General features: G+C 38.3%; 1 protein-coding gene across 12 annotated transcripts in view; it reads right to left on the bottom strand.

Annotated features, from left to right (window-relative positions):
* Window positions 1-271: 271 nt before the first annotated feature.
* Window positions 272-23,147, bottom strand: part of SIAH1 (siah E3 ubiquitin protein ligase 1) — a 78,492-nt gene continuing 55,616 nt past the window's right edge. For 11 of the 12 annotated variants that reach the window (XM_072827141.1, XM_072827140.1, XM_072827144.1 and 8 more), the window contains one exon: window positions 272-2,256. In XM_072827141.1, coding sequence (XP_072683242.1) covers window positions 1,406-2,256 — 851 coding nt within the window. In that variant the 3' untranslated portion in view covers window positions 272-1,405. Of the gene's footprint in view, window positions 2,257-4,553; window positions 5,158-23,147 lie in introns of those variants that run through there. The other variant, XM_072827139.1, reaches the window with a different exon arrangement.

Genomic DNA, 23,147 nt, shown 5'->3' with positions numbered 1-23,147 from the left:
CACTAACTCATTTTAAATGGGTTTTCTTTAAGGAGAAAAAAGTCATCAGCATTTTAACTTAGTCTTCTAACAGAGTTGTGAGAATAAAAATGTCAGCAAGAGGGAAGAAAAAAACTCTTTAAATAGAGATCATATACCCATTCATTTGCTTAGAATAAATCTATCACACCTCGAAATACAGCATACTGTTTTCAATTATGAAGTACAGAATTGAACAGGAAAATAACTTTGGATTTTAATCAAACTTAGGGCTAAAGCAGACACATAAAAGTTTTTAATTTGCCAGATATTCTTTTAATGAGAATTATAAAAGACCAAAAACATTTTTTGCAAACTGCCTTTTTTTAAACAAATGATTTGCTTTTGATTACAAATACTGTGTAAGACGATGCCTTCTTCTGCAAAACCAATAAATACAAGAACAAATTTTAAACATGTGATTTGTCCAAGATATTTCAAAGAAAGAAAAAAAAAAGCCTGATTTTTTTTTTCAGTATCAAAAAAAAAAAATCAGTATTCCCTAATCTTTCAAAGAATAAGTTTAAAGGTATGACTCAACTGGAGAAAGAGAGAGACAGACAGAAACAGAGACCATCTTACAGCTGCTTTAAATAGCTTCTGATAATTCTTCTGCTGTTACCTTTCCTTTCTGGAACTTGTATCTTCTCAAAAGACTTGAATGTAAAATATTTCTAATGAACTGATTAATGGGGGAAAAGAAAATACGTATTGAACACATAATGTATAAACTTTACCATAAACAATTATGCATATCAAAAAGACACTAACTTCAAAAAGGTACAAAAAAAAAAGTGAGGAAAAACTTGAATTACAGAAAAGAAAGTCCAATTTATTTAATGAAAAACTAGAATTAATAAAAATTAGCAAATACACACAAAAAAATATACACACACAGCAGCACTATGTATTGACTCACAAAGGGGAAAAGCAGTGGTCCAAGACCACTCAACATGGCTTGTCGGTTAAAAGAAAAAAAAAACAAAAAAACAAAAAACCCACACACACATACACACACACGCGCACGCACACCAACTCGCAGGCACACACACAAAACAAAAACCCAGTATTTTTCAACAGTACACTCAATCTACAACACAAATTCAGAATTATTTTACAATGCTTCCTTTCTTAATACAAAAGATGCCCATTTTGGGTGTATATATATATATTTTTCAGTGGTTTACTGTTGACTTATTTTTAAATATATTAGTGTTACTACATGCAACTGTTTCCTGTATTTAACAGCCTTTCCTTTTATTTACCTTCATGTGTCTAGCTTCCACCTACCAAAAGTTTCAGGTTGACAGGCCGATGGCTGCCTTATTCTCTGTGAAATTGAATGCAATGGTTTTAAACACTGGCCAGAAAATGTTTGATTGCCATTTCAACACATGGAAATAGTTACATTGATGCCTAAATTGCCATTTTCTGCAAAAAGCTGTGCAATGCTGGTGTCAAAGACTAGGCAGTCACTATTCATAATGGCCGTGGCAATTCCCTCATGAATAGAGCGCGGAGTCGCTTCCCAAGTCAATCGCCGCCTATGACCATTTAGCTCAAGTCGATAAGCAAAATTTTCAGCTTGCTTGCGTGTTCCTATCAGCTGTACAATTGCAAAGAACTGCTGGTGACCATCATACTTTTCCTGTTTCTCCAATACTAACATGAAGTGAAAGCCAAAACAGGACTGCATCATCACCCAGTCAACAGCACCAGGAAGGTTAATGTCTGTTGCAAGGAAAACTATATCCTCTCCCTGTAGGGTCGTAATGGACTTATGCTGATGCATCAGATGGGGCATGACAGCATCCAAAGAGCCTTGCCATTTACAGGAAGCACCAGGGCACGGACATGAATAAGGCCTAAACTCACAGAGCTCTTCGTGGTCTGCTTTTTCTGTGTGTGGCAAAGTTATTTCACATCCAGAAGAGGCATATTTACAAGGGAAAAGTACGGAATTGGCCACTTTCTCCATAGCCAAGTTGCGAATGGATCCCAAAGGGCCCCGGCAGGTTGGACAACATGTGAGCTTTGGGCGACAGTTGCTACAAACAAGATGGCCACTCTGACACTGAAGAATGGGTGGTAACACATAGTCAAAGCAGACCGGACACTCAAAAAGACTCGCCAAGTCATTGTTGGATGCGGTTGTGCCAGTCAGGGCGGGCACCCTCTGAGACGGGGTACACTTTGAGGTTCCAGTAGGTAATGCTGTTGCAGTCTGGCGGCTCATTTCTGTAACGAAAACATAAATAAAAATAAAAAGAGGCAGGAGAAATAATTAAAACTCTCACTTGTTTTATAAATAATGTTTACATGCCAGAAATACTTAAGTTTTATGAAAAACATACTGTGAGCAAAAAGAGTAAAGGATTTAAAAAAAAAAAAAACACAAATTACACGAATTATGCATTTTGAGTATTATAGGAGTTGTGGACCAGATAAAATCTCTTTTATCAAAATGTCCCAAAACACATGTAGAATTCCCTTTCTTAAAAAAATATTAAAAATCCCTTTGGATGAATTATACAATATGGAATAAATGCTGAAACAGAAACCAGACTGTAAACAACTAAGAAACCCTGTGTTAAGTAGCTTAAGTTCAACCAAAGCTGTTTTCACTGAACTTTCCCCTCTCCCTCGGTGTTCAATTGCCCTGCTCAGTCCATTTCTTTTCCATTCTGAGGCAGCTCGAAACAGTGACAGGGAGTCAGTCACAAGTAATCCAAAGGATCACCCAGGACATCAGCTCTGATTAACTCCACCTAATGGCAAACAGTTATCTGCTTCAGTTGTAGATTTAGGGATGGAGGGGTCGTCAGGGGAAGGGTCTGCTGCCATCCCATCATGCACCTTCATCTATTAAGTCTTCCCCTAGAATCTGAACACCAGCTACGTGTTAATTAATCTTACTTCCTACTGATCAGTAGGCCCCATAATAAAGGTGGGAGAAAGAGAAGAGAAATGGAGGGTAATCTCAAAAGTTTTTAGGTACTCAGAGAAAGTACATCTTTCTACTCTATTTCCATTGCACAATAAAATTACATATAATTTGAAAAGGGGAAGAAAAGAAGTAATTAAAGAATAAAGATTAAAACACCAGAGACACATGCAACATTGGGGACAGTAAACAGGTTAAGAATTCCTTGTATCCTAGGGTTCACTAGTGTTGCTGAAGCATTCATCAGCACAGGAATAAATATTATTTGAGATAAATGTCATCTGGAAGAAATGACAACAATGTAACTAATTTGTCAGGCTAAATGAAAGATAAAGCAAATAAATACCTTTCCCAGGAATCTACTTTGTTAGGATATGACAGGCCATATTTGTCTCAGGGGTAACAAAAGATCAGTCTACTGATGTCCCAAGACTGTATTCCCAACAACTATACAAACCATATTTCTAACAAAACTAAAATTGAATGCCTCAAATTTAATGCTTCCTCAATGTAATCATTATTGCTGCAAAGAACCTGACTTTAAGAAAACAACGCTGGTTACCCATGTGACTATATAAAAGCAACTGGACTTCTAGATTACTCAAGGATAGACACCAAGTGAGGGTTGAAGGTGACAAAAAAAATAGTCCACTGTCAACTAAAGTTAATATTCTACAATTCAAGAGTCTACAAAAGTACAGAATTCCACCATAAGGTGGCTTGTCACATGGACTTAAGGGACAACGGGAATCAATTCTCATCACCTGAAACACTGTACAACCCAGGTGTTTGATTCTTTGTGAGTACGATGATCCATGCATTTTCTATCACTTGGAAACAACGGGCTCAGCCTTGCCAAAATGCCCCACGTATATGCTGTATGCCTGTCTCGTGGTCCATTTTATACTGCTCACTTATGTGAGCAATGTTAGAATTGGAAAGTGGCTCCCTGCACACAAAACAGTCTAAACCACTGATGCCTTTTCAAATTACTAAACCAAACAAGCTAATCACATCAAGGAACAGTAAACTCGGCTTGTATTCAAAATAATAGAACTAGGAAAATATAAGCAAGAAAAATACTATCGTTTCATTTCCAGACCGAGCAAATAACTATACATAATCATCAATCATTCAGGCTTACATTCCAATATTATCTTTATTACTTTTGCAAACATTGTAAAAAAAAAAAAAAACAAAAAACAAAAAAACAGTTTAAATCTCTAAAGAGTGAAAACAAGTGAAATGAGGCCGGTATTTCTTGCGAATGGAGGTATTACAGGACAGAAGGTGCTAAAACCTCCCAAAGCACCAAAGGTGGAACCCAGCTCCATCTTCAAACAAAAAGAACCCCAACCACAGAGCAGCCCTGCAGTAGGAACCACGGACTCAAGTGTCTTCAGACAACCCTGCAGGAGTGATGACGTAACCTGAAGCTTGGTTTAAACAGAGAAAAGTACAGTAGATCAAAAGAAACAGCAATGCAAACTAGAGCTCAATTACATTGCAGCCACTCCCTGATCCAGAGTCCCCCAGCTCACAACTTTTCCCGGTTCATACTTTAAGCATCCCAGTCTCTTGGTGTCAATACCTTTTCTCTTCCTTGTCCCAGCTGCTGGCAGACATGTGAGCAAGACGCCCCTCCAGGAGTACGGAAAAGGTAAGGGAGACTTCCCGGTCATGAGAAGTCAGGCGGCTCATAGCCCTTCCCCCAGGAGCAAACACGATTTGTAACAGAGGCCCTGCTGGATGGACACGTTCTGTTCCTAAGCACGTCGGAGTTCAAGTCTTCAAGCAGCGAAGGTAAGCGCCCTGCTCTAGGATCCCCCATTCACTCCTCCGAAGCACCGGCTGCCGCAGCAGCAGAGGAACGAAGCCTCTCCCGTCCCCTCAGGAGTCCACCACACCTCCCCGCGAGCTCCAATTCGCCTGCGTTTCCAAAAATGGGCGCCATCACCGGAGCTGTCCTCCGCTGGGCCCTCAACCGCCTGCCCTGGAAGTTTGTCTTCCCCACATTCACTAGCCCGCCAGCGTGGGTGAAGGATGGGGCTGCAGGGTGCGCGGGGGCTGGTCAGGCGCACCCCGGAGCCAGCTCGGAGCTGCCGCAGGGTCCGGCCCGCCGGAGAGCCACGCGGGGCCCAGGGCTGGGCCTGGCGGTGCTGGGGGAGCCTGCTCCAGCCCGCAGCGCCCGCCGGCCTCCGCTCGCAGCGCCCAGCCCAGCCCAGCCCAGCCCAGCCGCAGCGAGCGCGGGGCGGGGCCGGCGGGGCCTGCGGGGCCGGGCGGGGCGGGGCGGGGCGGGGCGGGGCCGGCGCGGTGGTCACGCCCGCAAGCCCCGCCCCCCAGCCCAGGGCCGCTGGGGCGCTGCCCCGCACAACCCAGACCCTGCCCTCGACCCCAGGCAACACTGCAACCTCACCCATTTCCACAAGCTTACATTTAGTTCGAAACATGTCTTTCTGTAGAAAACAGATTCTGCCAATTCTGTATGATTTCAACCTAAGACCTACATAGAGTATATGAGAATTACGTGGCCAGAAAAGTGCTCTTCTCCTGGTTAACCATGTGTGAACTGTGCTCATAGAGTAAAAGCACTCTCCCCACTTCGTTCACTATATACTGGGCGTCAACGACCCGATTTCCTCAATTCTAACTCACTCCTCCACTTCTATCCCTGGTGACATCATACTTGAAACTCCTTCTCTTCCTTCGAATAGATTGCAGTGAGAGTAGTAAACACCCGTAACTCTATTAAACTCCTTCAACCTCCAAACTGAGATTATATTCTCTTCCCAGTCTGGGAAAACCATCTTAAATGGCCTCATTAAACAGAGAAGCTTGTGTTTTTAAAGAAGCATTACACGGGCCCCAATAAAGTCCTGGGCCTCAGATTTGCCCTGCGTCAGGTGGTACACTCAGGGGTTTAACCTGTCATTATATCATGCTTATAGGGCAGCCTTTAAACGCACAGCAGGAGCTCATGGTGGGAATGAACCCTGTGCAGTAAATTGTAGATTACCCATTTTCCAAATCAAATTTTAGTTCCAATCACTTCCAGACCCTATTGTATTCAGTCATTTCAACCTCACGTTAATATTAGGCTACATGAAACATCATTGGGAATAGAAATATGGATGAAGTTAGATAAAGTCTGCTCACTGACAAATATAAATTATTATTACCTACATTTTCATTTCCTAATACATTCACCCTAGAGCGGTCTCAGGCTGATAGGGCAGACGACTTCAAATGTTTTAGGCATCCCTGCCTTTCCAGAGTTAAAACTGAACCTAAATGTATAAAACAAGTCAAAGAGAAGGAATGATGGGGGGGAGGGGGGATCACTTTTCCCAAACTTCCGAAAGAGGTTACAGAGCCCTACAGAGTCTCTGAAAACCATTAACCTACAGACAAACCTCTCAACAAGTGAGTCAGGACAATAAAAGTGGCATCATTCTGGAGTCTCCTACACACAGCTGGATCCAAACCTAGTCTTCACCACCTGCTCAACCATAAAATGGGGACAAAATTTCCAGCCTCACGCAGCTTTTGTCTGGATTAAAGGAGATGGGTAATTCATGTACATCATAGATGGTATGCTACATACTCCAAAATATGTATTTACCTGACACCTCCAAGAGTTTCTTGTCTCGCTTGAGGTCATCTACTAGATACCTACAATGTGTGTGTTCCAAAAGATACTTTTAGTTTGTAAAGGTGATCAAACATGCCTGCCAAAGATCAACTGCCGTTTAACTAATTTTTACCACAATAAACCCTAATAAATTTCTCAACTAGGTAGTAAGTATATTTACACTGGTTTTACATAGAGCTTAAAATTTCACAAAAATTAGATTCACTAAGACATGCCCATAGAATACAAAGTTAACAAAAATCCAAAATTTAGTGAGAGCACCCTATTACCTATACTTTCTAAAGCCTACATCTCAAGTCCAGTTTGGTATTATGTTCAAGCAGATTGTAATCTACATCAAAATATTTTATAATCAACCTTTAATGCTCTCAATTATTTCAGAGCACTTAACCATTGCTTTGTCACATGAACATATTTACAGTAAAAGTGGATAGACTTAAACTTTTATTCTCAATTTCATGCGAGAACTTTGGTTTCTTTTTATAAAGCCTGATGAACAATTTCTCTGCTTAATCATATCTCATGCCTACTAATTAATATACAACAATCATATTTTTGAAGTTTATAAAATGTTACTATGGCAGGCAAATAATGCCCCCCTCAAAGATGTCTGCATCCTTAACACCTACCACTGAACCTCTGAAAATGTTACAGGAGCAACAATAAGTGAACACAGTTACTCACAAAATAAAAGCTCAAAATGGAGAAATGTAATCATACATGGAAAAATCACAGTGTATTGTAAAGCAAGTTACAAATAATATACACAGGAGGTACAGGCTGGAGCATGATACAAATGTGTGATTTTTAGCAAATTTTTTCTTCAATAGGGACAATAAATAAACTGCTTTATCAAGATTAGTCTGAGAGTTGTGAAAACTGTCAAAATAAGGGAAATTTGCATTTTTAATTTAGTAAAAAAGGTAGAATGCAAATATCACCAGCCTTCTTTTACCTCTCCAAAAACTATTCCTAGAAATGATATAATATTCACTGTAAAATAAAGTACAGGTTCAGATTATGAATTTATTAGGAATCAATGGATTAAATAAAACTCTTCAAAACATTTAAGGGCTTTCCTCCTTTAACCCCTTTTTCTTTCTACATTTGACACTGTGAAGTGTATTATGCAGCAAATGTTTACGTTAAAAAATCATTTCTAAAAATAAAAAAATCATTTCTATTTTAAGATTTAATATAGACAAAATTAAATTTAATGCAAGTCTCAACAGCTTTAAATACTAAGAGTTAAAAAAGCAAACTTTGTTATAAAATAATGCTAAAAAAAAGTTAACCTATTTTTAATTTCCAAAATTGTAGCAAAATAATGAGAATTTAAATTGTACATATTTTCCTAACAGCTCTATTTTCCGAAGATAATTCTGAAAACTCTGCTGCTGCAGAAGAGTTACTTATGTATCTAGAAAGACTGGTAATCCAAAAAGGGGAAAGCCCAAGACAATGATCTGGTAAAAGGTTGCTGTAAAAACAGAAGTTTGAACAAAGGTGATAGCCAAGTAAATGGAGAGGAAAGTGCAAATCCCAATTCAAATGTGTAATGTAAAGTACATTTGCATTTTTATTGCAGAAATCACTCTATTTTGAGACTTCCACCCCAGTAAAAAACAGCATATACTGAATGAGAAGCCACTAGGCACTATGCTAGATACTGTAGTATAGTAAAAGATGAAATGCGAAGTGGGAGTTAGATGCCTGTGAAAGGTCTATGGAGAGAAGCACAGTTGATGTCTAAGGGTTGAGAGTGCAGATGAGGTGGTATTAACACAATGCTATCTGAAATCACAGGGAAGAGGAACATGCCTAAAGTAAGAGAAATCCCAACATTGAAAGACTGCAGAGTTCATTAATGAGAAGCAGTGGCCCCTAGACTGCACAAGTTCTCAAACTTCACTGTTTGGAGGGGCCTTACTAAAATGCAAGTTCTGTTCAGAATAATCATAATTATCCTGAAACTGGGCCTGAGATTCTACATTTTTAACTCTAAGTGTGGCCAATTGCTGGTTAAGGCTCGCATGAGTAGCAAAAGCCTAAAAAAAACTAAAAGGAAAGCCAAGGTGAGAGAAAAGCAGGAGAGGGCAGTATCTCAGAGATCAAGGAAGGTACAGACTTAAGATCTATAAACACATGCACAAATATTACAATAAATTGTGCTTCATTATACACTTTAAAAAAAAGATTTTATTTATTTATTCATGAGAGACAGAGAGAGAGAGGCAGAGATGTAGGCAGAAGGAAAAGCAGGCTCCCTCAGGTGAGCCCGATGCCGGAGTCCATCCGGAACCCCAGGATCATGCCGAGTCAAAGGCAGACGTTCAACCAGTGAGCCACCCAGGCATCCCATTATCATATAGTTATAAGGTACTAGTACTCTTTCTGTAATCAGAAAAAACTCAAAAGGCAACAAGCAGACATGCCTGAACATGCAAGAATTCATGGAATATACAGCAACCATGAATCTTATGTGATTAAAAATAAGCAATGGATCATTATAAGTATAATTTAGAAATGGTGATCTTGTAAAAGGTACAAATAGTTATATAAATAACAAAAAAAACATATGGTAAGAAGTAGTAAAAATAATGGCACAGTCAAAAATGTGGAATCTGCTTAGAGGTCAAGTATGATCATGCCTATCAGGTGTTCTTGGATTGGTGATATGGAAGTTACTGATGACTTCTGCAAAAGCAACCTTGAGAGATATGGCTCATATATAAACAGACCAAAGGAAACTGAATAGGATGCCGTGTTAACTTAAAAAATATATGGCTGTGGAGAGAAGAGGCAAGTTAGAGAGCGGCTCTGAAAGGCCCAGAGAAGTTTTCCACTTGGTTCCTTTTTTTCTTTTTCTTTTTTTTAATGGGAAAGACCAGAATATAGTGAATGCTGATAGAATCTAGAAAAGAGGGTAGTAATCCCAAGAAATGGAGCAATGTGATAAAGTTCTTGATGATAGGGAACTCAAAACTCAAGACAAGAGTGACTAGACTTTGTAGAAGAGATACTTTCTCCCCATGGTAAGAACAGAGAAGACAGAAGATGTCTAGTTCAGGAAGTTGGAGGTTAAGAAAGTTTCAGTCTGAGAGTTTCCATTTTCTCAGAGAAGTCTCTGCATAGTCATCCTCTTTTGGTAGGGAGTAGGGGAGGACAAAGAGAAGATGGTATCAGCACCAAGCTAAGGCAAAGTATTTTTTATGAATTAGCTGGCTCTTGTTATAGGACATTGAGGATACAGTCAAATATGTACGTGTAAGTCACTACCTTAGGTCCCAAAAAAATCTCAACTGCCTTTCTTGAACCAAAGGGTAAATAATTTGCCATTAACATTAAGATGTTCTCTCCAAACTTCTGGATCAGAATTCTAACACTAGCCCGAATGGCCAAACTTAACAGGCAATACCAAGCACGCAGAGCCTGGAACTCTCATACTTTGCTGGTGGGAATGCAAAACAGTACGACCATGTCGTCACCACAGAAAATTCTGTTGGACAGCATGGTTCTATATCCCAATTCTATTTTACTATTACATTATATTTTTATTTCACATTGAATCTACAATTTATAAACATCAAGAATAAAAGTACTAACATCTCCCAGGGGACTGAGCCTGGGTGGCTCAGCAGTTGAGCATCTGCCTTTGGCTCAGGGCGTGATCTCAGTCTAGCGTTTGAGTCCCACATCAAGTTCCCTGCATCAGGCTCCCTGAGAGGAGCCTGCTTCTCCCTCTGTGTCTCTGCCTCTCTCTCTGTTTCTCTCATAAATAAATAAATAAAATCTTTAAAAAATAAAAGTACTAACATCTCTGAAAACAAGACAAGCCCATTTTTAAGATGCTAAAAGTAAAACTTTCTCTTTCTCACCCATCAAGATAAAGATTATATTATAAACTTCAAAATATGGTGAAACAATCATTTAAACTTAAAACCTAACTGCAACCATTTAATTCCATTTCTCACAATTATATCACAAATACCCATCCTTGGGGATTAAGGAGTGCACCTGTCATGATGAGCACTGGGTGATATATGGAGCTGCTGAATCACTATATTATACACCTGAAACTAAATAACACTATGTGGTAACTATATGGGAATTACAATAAAAACTTAAAAAAAAAGAGAGACAAATACCCATTTTCCCCTCTAGAATCCTTAATTATGATTCATTTTTTGGCACAGCCACCATACCTCAACAACGTTTTCAGAAAGGACATATAAGGGTCTCCATCTTGGCAGTCTGAAGCTCTTTAGAGAAACTGGACAAGTTTACAATTCTAGTCACATAGAACTATATAAATTCTGAGAACTATATAAATTCTGCTCACAATCTTCTGACATATAATAATATAGATGAAAAATCTAATGCCATTTTCATTCTTATTCCTTTGCAGGTAACATTTTCCCCCTTGCTTGCAGGACTCTGTCTCTGAGAGAAATTTTCACCAAGACATCTGGCTGGCAGTTGGTGGAGCATGCGACTCTTGGATCTCAAGGTTTTCAGTCAGGCCCTACCTTGGTGTAGAGATTACCTAAAAATTAAATCTAAAAAAAAAAGAAAGAAAAGAAAAAAGAAAGAAAAGAAAGGAAAGGAAAAGGAAAAGGAAAAGGAAAAGGGAAATGTTCACCTAAACATCTAAGTAATATGCCATTAGCACCTGCCAAACAAAACACTAGGTGACTCTTTTCAATCCAAAGGCTCAAATATTTCACCTTTGTGGGCTTCTCTTCTAAATATTCTTCGATCCTTCCCATCTACTCATTTCTTTTCTGCACATAATTCTGATACTGACTCTGCTCCATCTATCTCCCAATCACATATTTTTTCCCTAATTCGAATTTTTGTTTTGCACTGCATTCCAAAAGAACTCATCAAGTTCTAAAGTTACCTTATGTATGGCTATAGTAAAACGTTTTTTTAATTATGTAGATATCCTCAAGCTCCAACAAGGGAACAGAGATTTTGGTGGCAGGAATGGCTGTTTCCCTGTCCTTTCCCTGAAGTTGGGATGGCTAGATAAGTTTGGATTATACTGCCCTTGTACATCCTTAACCCTACATGCGTTTTCATGTTTAATTTTTTTTAAAGGTTTTATTTATTTATTCATGAGAGACACACATAGAAGAGGCAGAGACACAGGCAGAGGGAGAAGCAGGCTCCATGCAGGTATCCCGATGTGGGACTTGATCCCAGGACCGGGATGACACCCTGAGCTGAAGGCAGGCGCTCAACCACTGAGCCACCCAGATGTTCCTTATGTTTAATTTTTATATCTCTCACTGGAGCTTGCCTGTTTGTTATTCATTTTGTTCTTGCTGCTATAGTCTCAAAGGGTTGCAGGGTCAGCAAGCTAAATAATAAGGCAAAGTAGAGACCTTCCTCCATTTTCATTAAAACAGCTGCCCTGAGTCACCAGGGTGGCTCAGGGGTTGAGCATCTATCTGTCTTTGGTTCAGGTCGTGATCCCAGGGTCCAGGATCAAGTCCTGCACCAGGCTCCCCACTGGGAGCCTGCTTCTCCCTCTGCCTATGTCTCTGCCTCTGTCTCTCATGAATAAATAACATCTTAAAAAAGAAAAAAAAAAAAAAAAAAAGGGCAGCCCTGGTGGGTCAGCAGTTTAGCGCCGCCTTCAGCTGAAGGTGTGATCCAGGAGACCCGGGATCTAGGCCCAGGTCGGGCTCCCTGCATGGAGCCTGCTTCTCCCTCTGCCTGTGTCTCTGTCTCTCTCTCTCTCTCTCTCTGTGTGTGTCTCTCGTGAGTAAATAAATAAATAAATCTTTAAAAAAAAAAGATGCTCCAAACATTTATTAAGCTCCTAATATGTACCAGGTATGATCCTCGAAGCTTTATATACACTGTGATTTCATTTCACCATTTCAATGAGCTTCCAAGTTAGGCATCTATCCCCTACTTTACAGATAAGAAAATAAATTTATAAAATAAGTGTTTCAGATCATAGAACTAGGAAATAATGGAAGTCGGAGCTTATCTGATCAGGGCAGACTTAAAAGGGATGGGCAGAGGGGGTCAAGTGGCAACCTAGGCAAAGCAAACAAACATTTAAAAGAAATTTTAAACTTGGAAGAAATCTTAACCACCTCTCATTTTCAGAAAAGAAAAATGATACAAATATCTTGCTAAATGTCATGTAAATTAGGTGAATGTTCTAATCTAGGCTGTATAATTTCCTCTATCTATTTAAAGCCCCCAGCTTGGGGCTTGAACTCATGACCCTGAGATCAAGACCTGAGCTGGGATCAAGAGTTGGACACTTAACTGACTGAGCCACCCAGGGGCCCCTTCCTCAATCCTTTTAAAGCAAGCATGCTTGGATATTTTATAATTCAACTTGAAAAATTAATCTTTTCTGAATTTAAGTCTGGTAACATTCAAAATAAAAATAAAAATTTAATTAAACTATTTTTTGCTTTCCCTCCCAACATAAGAAGGATCCCTAATATAACCAGAGGTGATCAAAAAAGAAGAGAGATGATACCTAGTTAAGTCCTGAACAAGTAACCAGTAAACTAAAGTCAGCTCTTTAAGGTACCTTTCCTGATCACTTTATCTAAAGACCAGATGACACTACTAATTATCTCCACACTATCTGTTACCATTTGAAATTCTGACTACTTATTGTCTATTTTCTCCTCTATTCACTCCCAACTACAACACCAAGTTTTTACTCATAATTGCAGTTCTCAAACTTCTTTGGTATCAGGAAAACTTTATACCAGCGGTTGGCAAACTACAATTGCAGGCCAGCTGCCAGTTTCTGGAAGTAGTTTTACCAGAACATAGATACGCCCTTTTCATTTACATATTGCCTACTACTGCCTTTGAATTGAAAAGCTGATCCTAGGACTTCTAAGCCCTTCAAACGTATCTAGCCATTGAAAAAAATAAAAAAACTTAGTCTTTAACTGCTTTGTAGTTTTAAAAAATTATTGAGGACCCCAAAAGAGCTTTTGTCTATGTGGTTCATATGTACTGATATTTACTATATTAGAAATTCAATCGAAAAAATTTTTTAAGTATTTATTTTTTAAATTACCATTACATTTATCTTACGTGTAAAACACCAACTACATGTTAAATGTTTATGAAAAATAGCTATTTTCCATGAGAGGTAGAAAAATGTGTTTCGCATTTTTACACATTTTTAATGTCTGATGCAATAAAATGCAATTGGACATTCATTATCTATTTCTGCATTGAATCTGTTAAGATGCCATATGCCATTTAGCCTCTGGGAAACTCCACTGTACTCTCATGTCTCATTACTGTGAAAAACAGTTTTGACCTTCAAAGGGTCTTGAGAACTCCCAGGATCCCTGAACCATTAACTTTTGGTTCAGAACTTCTACACAAAGAAACTTCATGACTACTTTGTTTTGCTCACGCTTGTGTCTCCAGCACCTAGGACAGTACCCAACCCAGAACAGGTACTCAAGTATTGGAAGAAGTGACTAAATCAAGTAAAATAGCATGAAGGATTCCAAGAAGAAAGAGCCTATGTATACATCCAGAACTCACTTATCCCTGATGCCCCTGCAAGTAGAATGTATTTATTGTTGATATAAACCTTAAAGAGAATTCGCAACTAAAACTTAAAATTCACTTTCAATTAACTGTGATCTGCGATCTTTGACAAAGGAACCAAAGGCAATGGAGAAAAGATAGCCTTTTCAACAAATGATGCTGGAGCAACTCAATATCCACATACAAAAAAACTTAATCTAGACATAGACCTCACACCCTTCACAAAAAATAGCTCAAAATGAATCACTGACCTACATGTAAACTCCCAGAAGATAATGGGAGAAAATCTAGATGACCTTGGATTCAGTGAGGATTTTTCAAGAACACCACCAAACACCTGAACCAGGAAAAAAACAAATGGTAAGTTGGACTTGATTAGAATTAAAAACATCTGCTCTGCAAAGAACACCGTCATGAGAATGAGAAGAGAAACTACAGACCAGGAGAAATTATCTGCAAAAGACTCATCTGATAAAGGACTGTTATCCAAAATATACAAAGAACTCTTGAAACTCAACAATAAAACTAACAACGACCCAACTTAAGCCTTAACCTAGCCAAAGAAATACAGATGGCAAATGAGCATGTGAAAAGGTGTCCACATCATCTGTCACCAGGGAAATGCAAACTGAAACAATAAGAAAATACCACTACACATCTTTTTAGAATGGCCAGAATCCAGAACCCTGACACCACCAAATGCTGGTGGGCATGCGGAGCAACAGGAACTCTCATTCCACTACTGGTGGGAACGCAAAATGATATAGTCGCTATAAAAGGCAGTTGTGACAGTTTCTTACAAAACCATACATACTCTTACCCCTAAGATCTGGTAATCATGCTGCTCGGTATTTACTCAAAGGAGCTGAAAACACGTCCACACAAAAACCTACACACGGGCGTTTTTAGCAGCTTCATTCATAATTTGGAAGCCAAAATTTGGAAGCAACCAAGATGCTGTCCTCTGGCAGGTGAGTGGATAAATAAACTGGCACAACCAGACGGTGATTATTATCCAGTGCTAAAAAGAACTGAGCGATCAAGTCATGAAAAGACACAGAAGAATCTTCAATGCATATTACCAAGTGAAAGAAGCCAATCTGAAGAGGCTACCTGCTGTAGGATTCCAATTATATGACATTCTGGAACAGACAGAACTATGAAGACGGTAAGAGCATCAGTGCTTGCCAAATGTTTGGCGAAGGGAGGAAGGAATAGGTGGAGCACAGAGGACTTGCAGGACAATGCAACTGTTCTTCTGTACACTCTAATAATGGTGGATACATGTCGTTCATTATGCATTTGTCACAACTCCCAACACAGAACACCAAGACTGAACCATGATGTAAACCATGGGCTTTGGGTGAGAATGATGTGTCAGTGCAGGTACAGCAACTGTAACAAATGTATTACTCTGGTAGAGAACTACTACAGTGCAGGAGCTATGTAGGACTGGGGGCAGGGTGAGTATGGAAAATCTCTTTACCTTCTGTTCCATTTTGCTACTGAACCCAAAACTGCTCTAAAAAATACAATCTACTTAAAAACACTATGTAGTGAAATAAATCATTTAATCATCATAGATATAATCTAAAAAAAATAGATGTAATTCCATAACAATTCTCTAAGTTTTCAAAATGTTTCTGTTTGTAGCATAAGAGTTCCATAATTCATTGATTCCTAGACAGTAATTTCAATTTTTAGTAATGCACTACTGAAATTCATACCTGGAGAATGTGCCTTTTTAGTGAAAAGAACAATGAATTGGTTGATTTCAATCAATCTGATTGAAAAGCTCAAATCTGAATTCCTACTTCAACTGTTACTACACTTTGATACTGGGCAAAACTAAAATACCCTGGGTTTCAAATTTCTCATTTGTGTAGGGTGCCTGGGTGGCTCGGTCGGTTAAACATTGATCAGACTCTTGATTTCAGCTCAGGTCATGATCTGAGTCATGAGATTACACCCCACATAGGGCTCCACGCTCAGGGTGAAATCTGCTTGTCCCTCTCCCTCTGCTCCTCCTTCTGCTAGTGCACACGCACCCATGCCTGCACCCGCTCACTCTCGCTCTCTCTCTCTCAAGTAAATAAATAAAATCCTTTTAAAAATTCCTCATTTGTGAAACATCAAAACCAACAATAGATTTTTTGGAATTAACTCAGATCAAATACATGGAAATATTTGATATATTAATAACACAATCACTTGGTGATGTTTACAGAGTCATACTAGGAACCTACAACTGATCACTAAATAAAAAAAGACCTGGATTATACAGGATTTTACTGAGAACTGCTGGTTCAACCTGTGTTCATTTTCATAACCTTAATTTGGGACTCTGCTTGAAATCTGATAGAGTTTACAGAGTTTGCTGTGAACAAAGCTGCATAAGCTGGGCACCTATCAACCTGGAAGGAACTGTGTCAGCAGCTTCATATCACTATTTATTTAAGCTTCAAAAAGTAGGCAGTAGCTCCATATTGCAGATGAGGAAACTGAAGATCAGAAAAATTAAGAATAAGTCTGATTCCAAACTGTTTTGTCCCCAATCTTGTTTCTTTCAAATAACCCTCAAAAACAGTATAATCTCCTACTGGCATGGATATTTAACTTAGTATCCAAAGTTTCTTTTCAATATATACAAAAATTGGCGAGAAAGAAAGAAAAAGAAAATTTCCCTAAATCCTTTAGATTAAATCTCTGGAAGTAGTTGCTTTTTTAATTTTTTTGTCATCAAAGTGGTAGAATCTGATAGTCTGCGTTTGTCATAAACCATCAGACATTAAATCAAAGTATCAAGCAGCAAGGTAAGAGCAGAGAAACAGGAGTAAAAAAGAAGCTGAAGAGAGTGTCAAACAGGCTTTCTCTACCTTTTTATTTCACACCATACATCACGAAATAACAGAATTTTTGGTAACTCACTTGAACATATGGAAACTTTGTCATGATTACAATACAATCATTACTGTAATTTAATCAAATCTCATAGTGTCTAGATAGAAGTGTCCAATATTCACTGAGTTATTTGTGTCCAAGTAAGAATATAACTGTTTACTACCATGATTATGTTTTATATTCTCTCAGGATGTAAAACTGTCACACAGTCCAGTAGATGTTTCCTCTTTTGCTCTGTCTTAGCATTCATTAGCTATGTAACCCAGTTCTATACTGTAACATACAACCTATTCAACTCCATATTCCATCAGATAAATATGGTAGGCAAACACACTTACATACACACTCTGGCCAAAAATCTTTTTTATTTATTTGTTTGTTTGTTTATTTATTTATTTATGTATTTCCAAAAATTTTAAAGCAGATCAAAACTGGTAGTAACCTATGAAGAGTTAGTGATACTAAGCTATCAGAAGAAAGTATATATTGCTTGGTAGACAGAAGAAATTAAATCAGGTAAAAAGTCATATTATAGTCTTAATACATTTATAATGACAGTTCGCTCTTTACTAGTAAAAGATGATAAAAACCGTCAAATTTATGGGAAAGAAATGCCATATTAAAAAATTCATGAAGCCTTTCAAATTAAATAATAGTTCATTGAAATAGTTATAATTTGTGTCTTCATAAGCATTATATTTGAAACTCTAACCAAATCATTTCAGCTATTTCAAATAAGGATATAACACATGAATCAACTTACACTCAAATTTTCCTCATATTTAAAAAACAAGACAAAAATTTTCCTTAAACTAAGATTCTATTCTCAGGGGAAGTAGGGTCCACATTTTCCTACAAAAACTGAATGTGTTTTATTTTCCTATGTTCAATAATCTAAAAAGCAGTAGTAGCACATTCTGAATCATCAGACTCCATCTAGTAGCCAAATAATTTAATGCTCCCCTTCTCATTTATGGTCATGCTGGCTCCAAGTCAGTACTACAGTACTGTAATTATGAAGGACTAAAGACAAAAGCAGAAGTCCATCTCAAATGCAAATGATGCACTGGTGTAAAGCAAAGCCCAAATAGCATCATGGTTTTCACTGAAGCATTTATACACTGCTAAGAAAATGCAACACGTGGTGACCACACCAGACAGGGCAATTCTGGTATGTTTTACTCAAAGAACAGCACAACAGTCAATTCCATAACCCATGTTGTTTCAAGACTTCAATTTAGCAGGCAGTATCCAATGATTTAGTAAATTAGTATAATTCAAATTTCACACTGGTCTCGCAGTTTTGTATTTAATGTGCAAGTTTTGAACTGTCACCAAATTTAACAGAGCTGATCACTGGCTCCTGTCTCATAAATTCTGTTCACTATCCCCGCACACATAGTTTTCCTAGCTCACCAGCTCCTCCTCAGCTGCCTTTATTGATTCCGGCTCTTCTCCCTCAAACTCTTGACATTGGGAGTTGTCCATGTCCACTTTTCTTCACTTTGTTGATCTGATTCAGTCTTGTAGTATTTAAATTCCACCAACATCTCCAGCCCAGATTTAAAAAACAAAACAAAACCATCCAGATTGCTCTTAAACACAAGATTTGTACATCCAACTTCCTAGATATCCCTGGGGGCAGGGGTAGAGTATGGGTAGAGGGGCCTGTTGAACAAACCTGAACTACTCATTTTCTCTGAGACTACTCCACTCACCACCTTCCCCTTTTTTTTTTTTCCTTCCCCTCTCTTTTGATGGCAACTCCATCTTTCCAGTTACTCAGTTCAAAAGCCTTGAAGTCATCCTTCTTTTTTTTCACATCACATATCTAAAACCACCCAGGAAATCTTATTGTATCCCCTTTAAAAATATATCCAGAATCCAGCCACTCATCACCACCTCTACCATTACCATGTAATACAGTCCAAGCACCATTATCTCTCACCTACATCATTATAATATCTTCTACACAGCAGCCCCCTCCTTGCTTCCATCCTTGTCTCCCACCCCCACCCCAGTATGTTTTCAGCACAGCAATCAGAAAAATCCAGTTAAAATTTATATAAGGTCATGTCACTCCTCTGCTCAATATTCTCCCTTGGCAACCCACATACAATCTTAAACAGCCTGTAAGGCCCTACAGAATATGGTGATTACTCTTTGACTTCATCTCCCACTTCTTTCCCCCTCACTCACTGCACTAGCTTCCTGGTACCCTAAGACTAAGACATTCCGTTGGCCTCTGCTTTAACATACTTTTCTCCTGGATGTACACATAACTAATTCTCTCACCTCCTTCTAATGTTTGTTTGTATGCTACCTTCTCAACGATGCCTAACCTGTCCCCTTTATTTAAAAAAGTGACCAGCACTCTGCCCACTGACCCCTCCACTACATGCTCCTAATCCTTACCCATTCTACCACCTTCTTTCTCTTCCCTCCCTGCCCCTCCCCTACTTCTGCTCTTTTTTTTTTCACAGAATCTATTACCTTCTATCAGGCTACACAATTATTATGTTTGTTGTTGTAGCAGTGCCTCGCCTCCTCAACCTGTAGGAATTTTTGTCTGGTTCAGTGATTTATCCCAAATACTTAAAAATGCCTAGCAAACACACAGTGTTGGGTGAACAAATAAATTAGAAAGCAAAGCAACTTTGGACTTTTGAGCAATAATATCCAAAGCTGGATGCAACAGAGCAATGCTTTTTAAAATCCTCAAAGAGAATGATTACTATTCTAGAATTCTATGTGCAACCGAATTATCCTAATAGTGAGGGCAAAATAATGATGCAAAGTTTCAAAACATTACTTCCCATATAAGTTCTCAGGAAGCTCCTGGAGGACAAGCCCTTCAAATTTAAGGGAATGAAGCAAGAAAAAAGGGACAACATGGGCTACAATTAAGGAAGATGTAACTCAGAAGAAAAGTAAGGGAATACTGACCATGACAATTTTACACTAGTGGAAGAAAGCAATGTAAGGTGTCAAGCAACATGAACATGTAGATAAGTGGTAAGGAATATGGGGGCAGTTATTAGCAGTAAGCACAGAGAAAACAAAGCAAACAAAAAAAGACAAGCATTAGCAAGAAAAATTATACAAACTCCTATTAAACAGTACAGGGAAAAAAGTAACATCTTACTATATGGCTCAAATTGTGAATAACTTTTATAATCATAATAATGCAAATACAAAATCATCAATGTCACTCAATTAAGAGAGTATAAATGGGAAAGTTTGTACATGTGATGGTAACAGAAAGCCAAGTTAAATCCACAAAAGGGATTCAAAAGATAAGGCCAAAAACTGAAATCTGGATTTAACAATAGAAGCATGTTAGAGACAAAGACAGTAAATACAAAAATAATCAGCTCAATAAAAATAGTCGCCTCTAGCAAAGGACACCTAGAGAGGTAGGAGGCAGAGAGCTTTTCGTTAAAAAAACAAACCTAATGGAATATTTTATTTTGAATTATATGTGCATGTAAAACTTCAGGAAAAAGGAAAAAGAAGTTCAAACCTTGGTACAAAGAAACGTCACAAATTGCATGTATTGCTTACAAAAGGACTGAGATTTGTTTTCAAAGATTTGATTCCAAGTATGGGCAAAGCTGTGGGGAAACAGACTTTCCTACACTGTTGGAAATGTCCACTGTGGAAGAAGCTTCTAATAAGATTGGCAGTTTGTTTCAAAATTTAGGAGTGTGTATACTCTTTGACCCAGCAATTTCTTCCAAGTCCCTCTTCTAATTTACACGTTGGCAAAGGTGTATGTATCTGGATGCCTACAGCAATCCTGTTTATAACAGCAAAAATAAACTGAAAAATTCAAGTTCTATCTTAAGATAGTGACAAAAAATATGGTCCATGCGACAGATCGCTATGCTGCCTTTTTTTTTTTTTAAATACGACAGAGTCATATCTACTAATAAAAAAATCAATCTGTTTAAATGAGTGGGTTTAAAAAAAGCCACATAATCTCATAATCCAATTTATGTTAAAAGAAAAATATAGTTAAGTAAATATGATACGGCTGTTGTCTGTATGTATGCATGCATATAAGAAGAAACTGGAAGGGCACACGAACTACAGAATGTGGCTTAAAGACTTAAAGGCAAGGGATTAGAAAAGAGGAGAAATAAGTCAAGTTTAGAACAGAAACCACAGAGATCAGAGATGGGACCACTGAACTACCAGCACACAACATATCAAAAACTGCAGGATGTACACTATAAACACAAACGTCATCACTTAGAATTACACAGTTCAAACATGTAGTTATTGACAAGGGGTAATCACTTAATAGGAAAATATCTATAAGGATTTATGTCAAAGAAATTAAAATATCCATGGTTGACTTTTAAAAAATATAGCACATACACAGACAGACTAGAAACTATGCCATAATGTCTAAAAATTATGAAGGATCATGGGAAAGATAAGGATTACATTTCTCTACATATTCCTCAAATGCTCCATAAAACATATTATTTTGGTAGTATAAAGGATTAAGTTTCAGTGCATATTTTGTGTTCCCACACTTTCCTGCTGATGAATTGCTGGTGACTTCATAGAAAAATTCAAATACTAAGAAATCAAGAGCTGATTTTGTCTACCTGCCTTGGTGCTTTTTTTTTTTTTTTCTTAGTTTTATTTTCTTAAATGCCTCAAATATATGGATATTAATAGGGGGAAAAATGGAAACCATCTATTCATATAAAAAATCTATATATTTCATATACATATTTTAGTTTATACTTAGCATTTTAAAAACTAATTATATGACAAAATTTGTCGATCACCTCTCCAAACAAAATCAAAAGAACACAGTCTGCAGAAATCAATTCACAACTATCTGTATTAACAAAACATCTGAAGTAGTCCCTAACAAAGCTAACCAGGGTCCTTGACACACACACACACACACACACACACACACACACACACAAAGCCTGAACTTTAACCAAACTCAAAAGAGCAAAATGTGGGCAGCCCCGGTGGTGCAGCGGTTTAGTGCCGCCTGCAGCCCAGGGCGTGATCCTGGAGACCCTGGATCGAGTCCCGCGTCGGGCTCTCTGCATGGAGCCGGCTTCTACCTCTGCCTGTGTCTCTGCCTCTCATTCTCTCTGTGTCTCTATGAATAAATAAAAAATCTTAAAAAAAAAAAAAAGAGCAAAATGTAAAACACAAAGGAGGAAATAAAATAGCAAGAGTTTTGAACAATTAGATTACTCCATTTATTTAAATCAATTACTAAAGTAACCTATCCAAGGCAGTTTTGAAGCTAGTACACACTAAATTTCACTGTATCAACCATCACTAGCTAAGCCTGTAAAAATAACAATAATAAATAACAAGGACAGCATAATACTTCCTATAAAATTCAAGACTGGCATTAAATTCTAATTTTTTTTTAAAGATTTTATCCATTCATTTGAGAGAGAGCAGAGTGAGAGAGCCCACAAGTGGGGGGAGAGGAGGGGCAGAGGGAAAGGGAGAAGCAGATTCCCCATCGAGCAGGGAGCAAGATGGGGAGGGGCTCAATCCCAGGACCCTGAAATCATAACCCAAGCCCAAGACAGACGCTTAACCAACTGAGCCACCTTGGCACCCCTAAATTGTAATTTTTTAAGAAAATATTTCTCATGGGCGCTATCTACTTTAAAAATATAAATTTGTCCAAAGGTTTTCCTTCAACCTTCTCTTTCTAGTTCCTCCCATGTGTCCCCCATGCCCCCTGCCATTAAAAACAAACAGGGGCACCTGGGTGGCTCAGTCAGTTTAGAGTCGGAATCTGACTTCAGCACAGATCTTGGTCTCAGGGTCCAGGGCTGCACCCCGCAGTCTGGCCCCAGGCTCAGTGGGGAGTCTGCTTGTCTCCCTCTCTCTCTGCCCCTCCCCCTGCTTGTGCTCTTTCTCTCCCTCTCAAATAAATAAATAATATCTTAAAACAAACAAAAATCATGAATAAGTTCAACACATCTAGGCAACCTCAAATCCAATGAAAGGTCTTTGTCAGTACCATTCTGGTCACTGTGGCTCAAGCTTAGAGAATAAATTGAACCAAAATAG

The sequence above is a fragment of the Canis lupus genome, chromosome 5 (genome assembly GCF_048164855.1).
Source record: "Canis lupus baileyi chromosome 5, mCanLup2.hap1, whole genome shotgun sequence".
Taxonomy (NCBI): domain Eukaryota; kingdom Metazoa; phylum Chordata; class Mammalia; order Carnivora; family Canidae; genus Canis; species Canis lupus.
The sequence above is the reverse complement of the archived record's forward strand: the minus strand, read 5'-3'. Positions and strand labels throughout refer to the sequence as shown.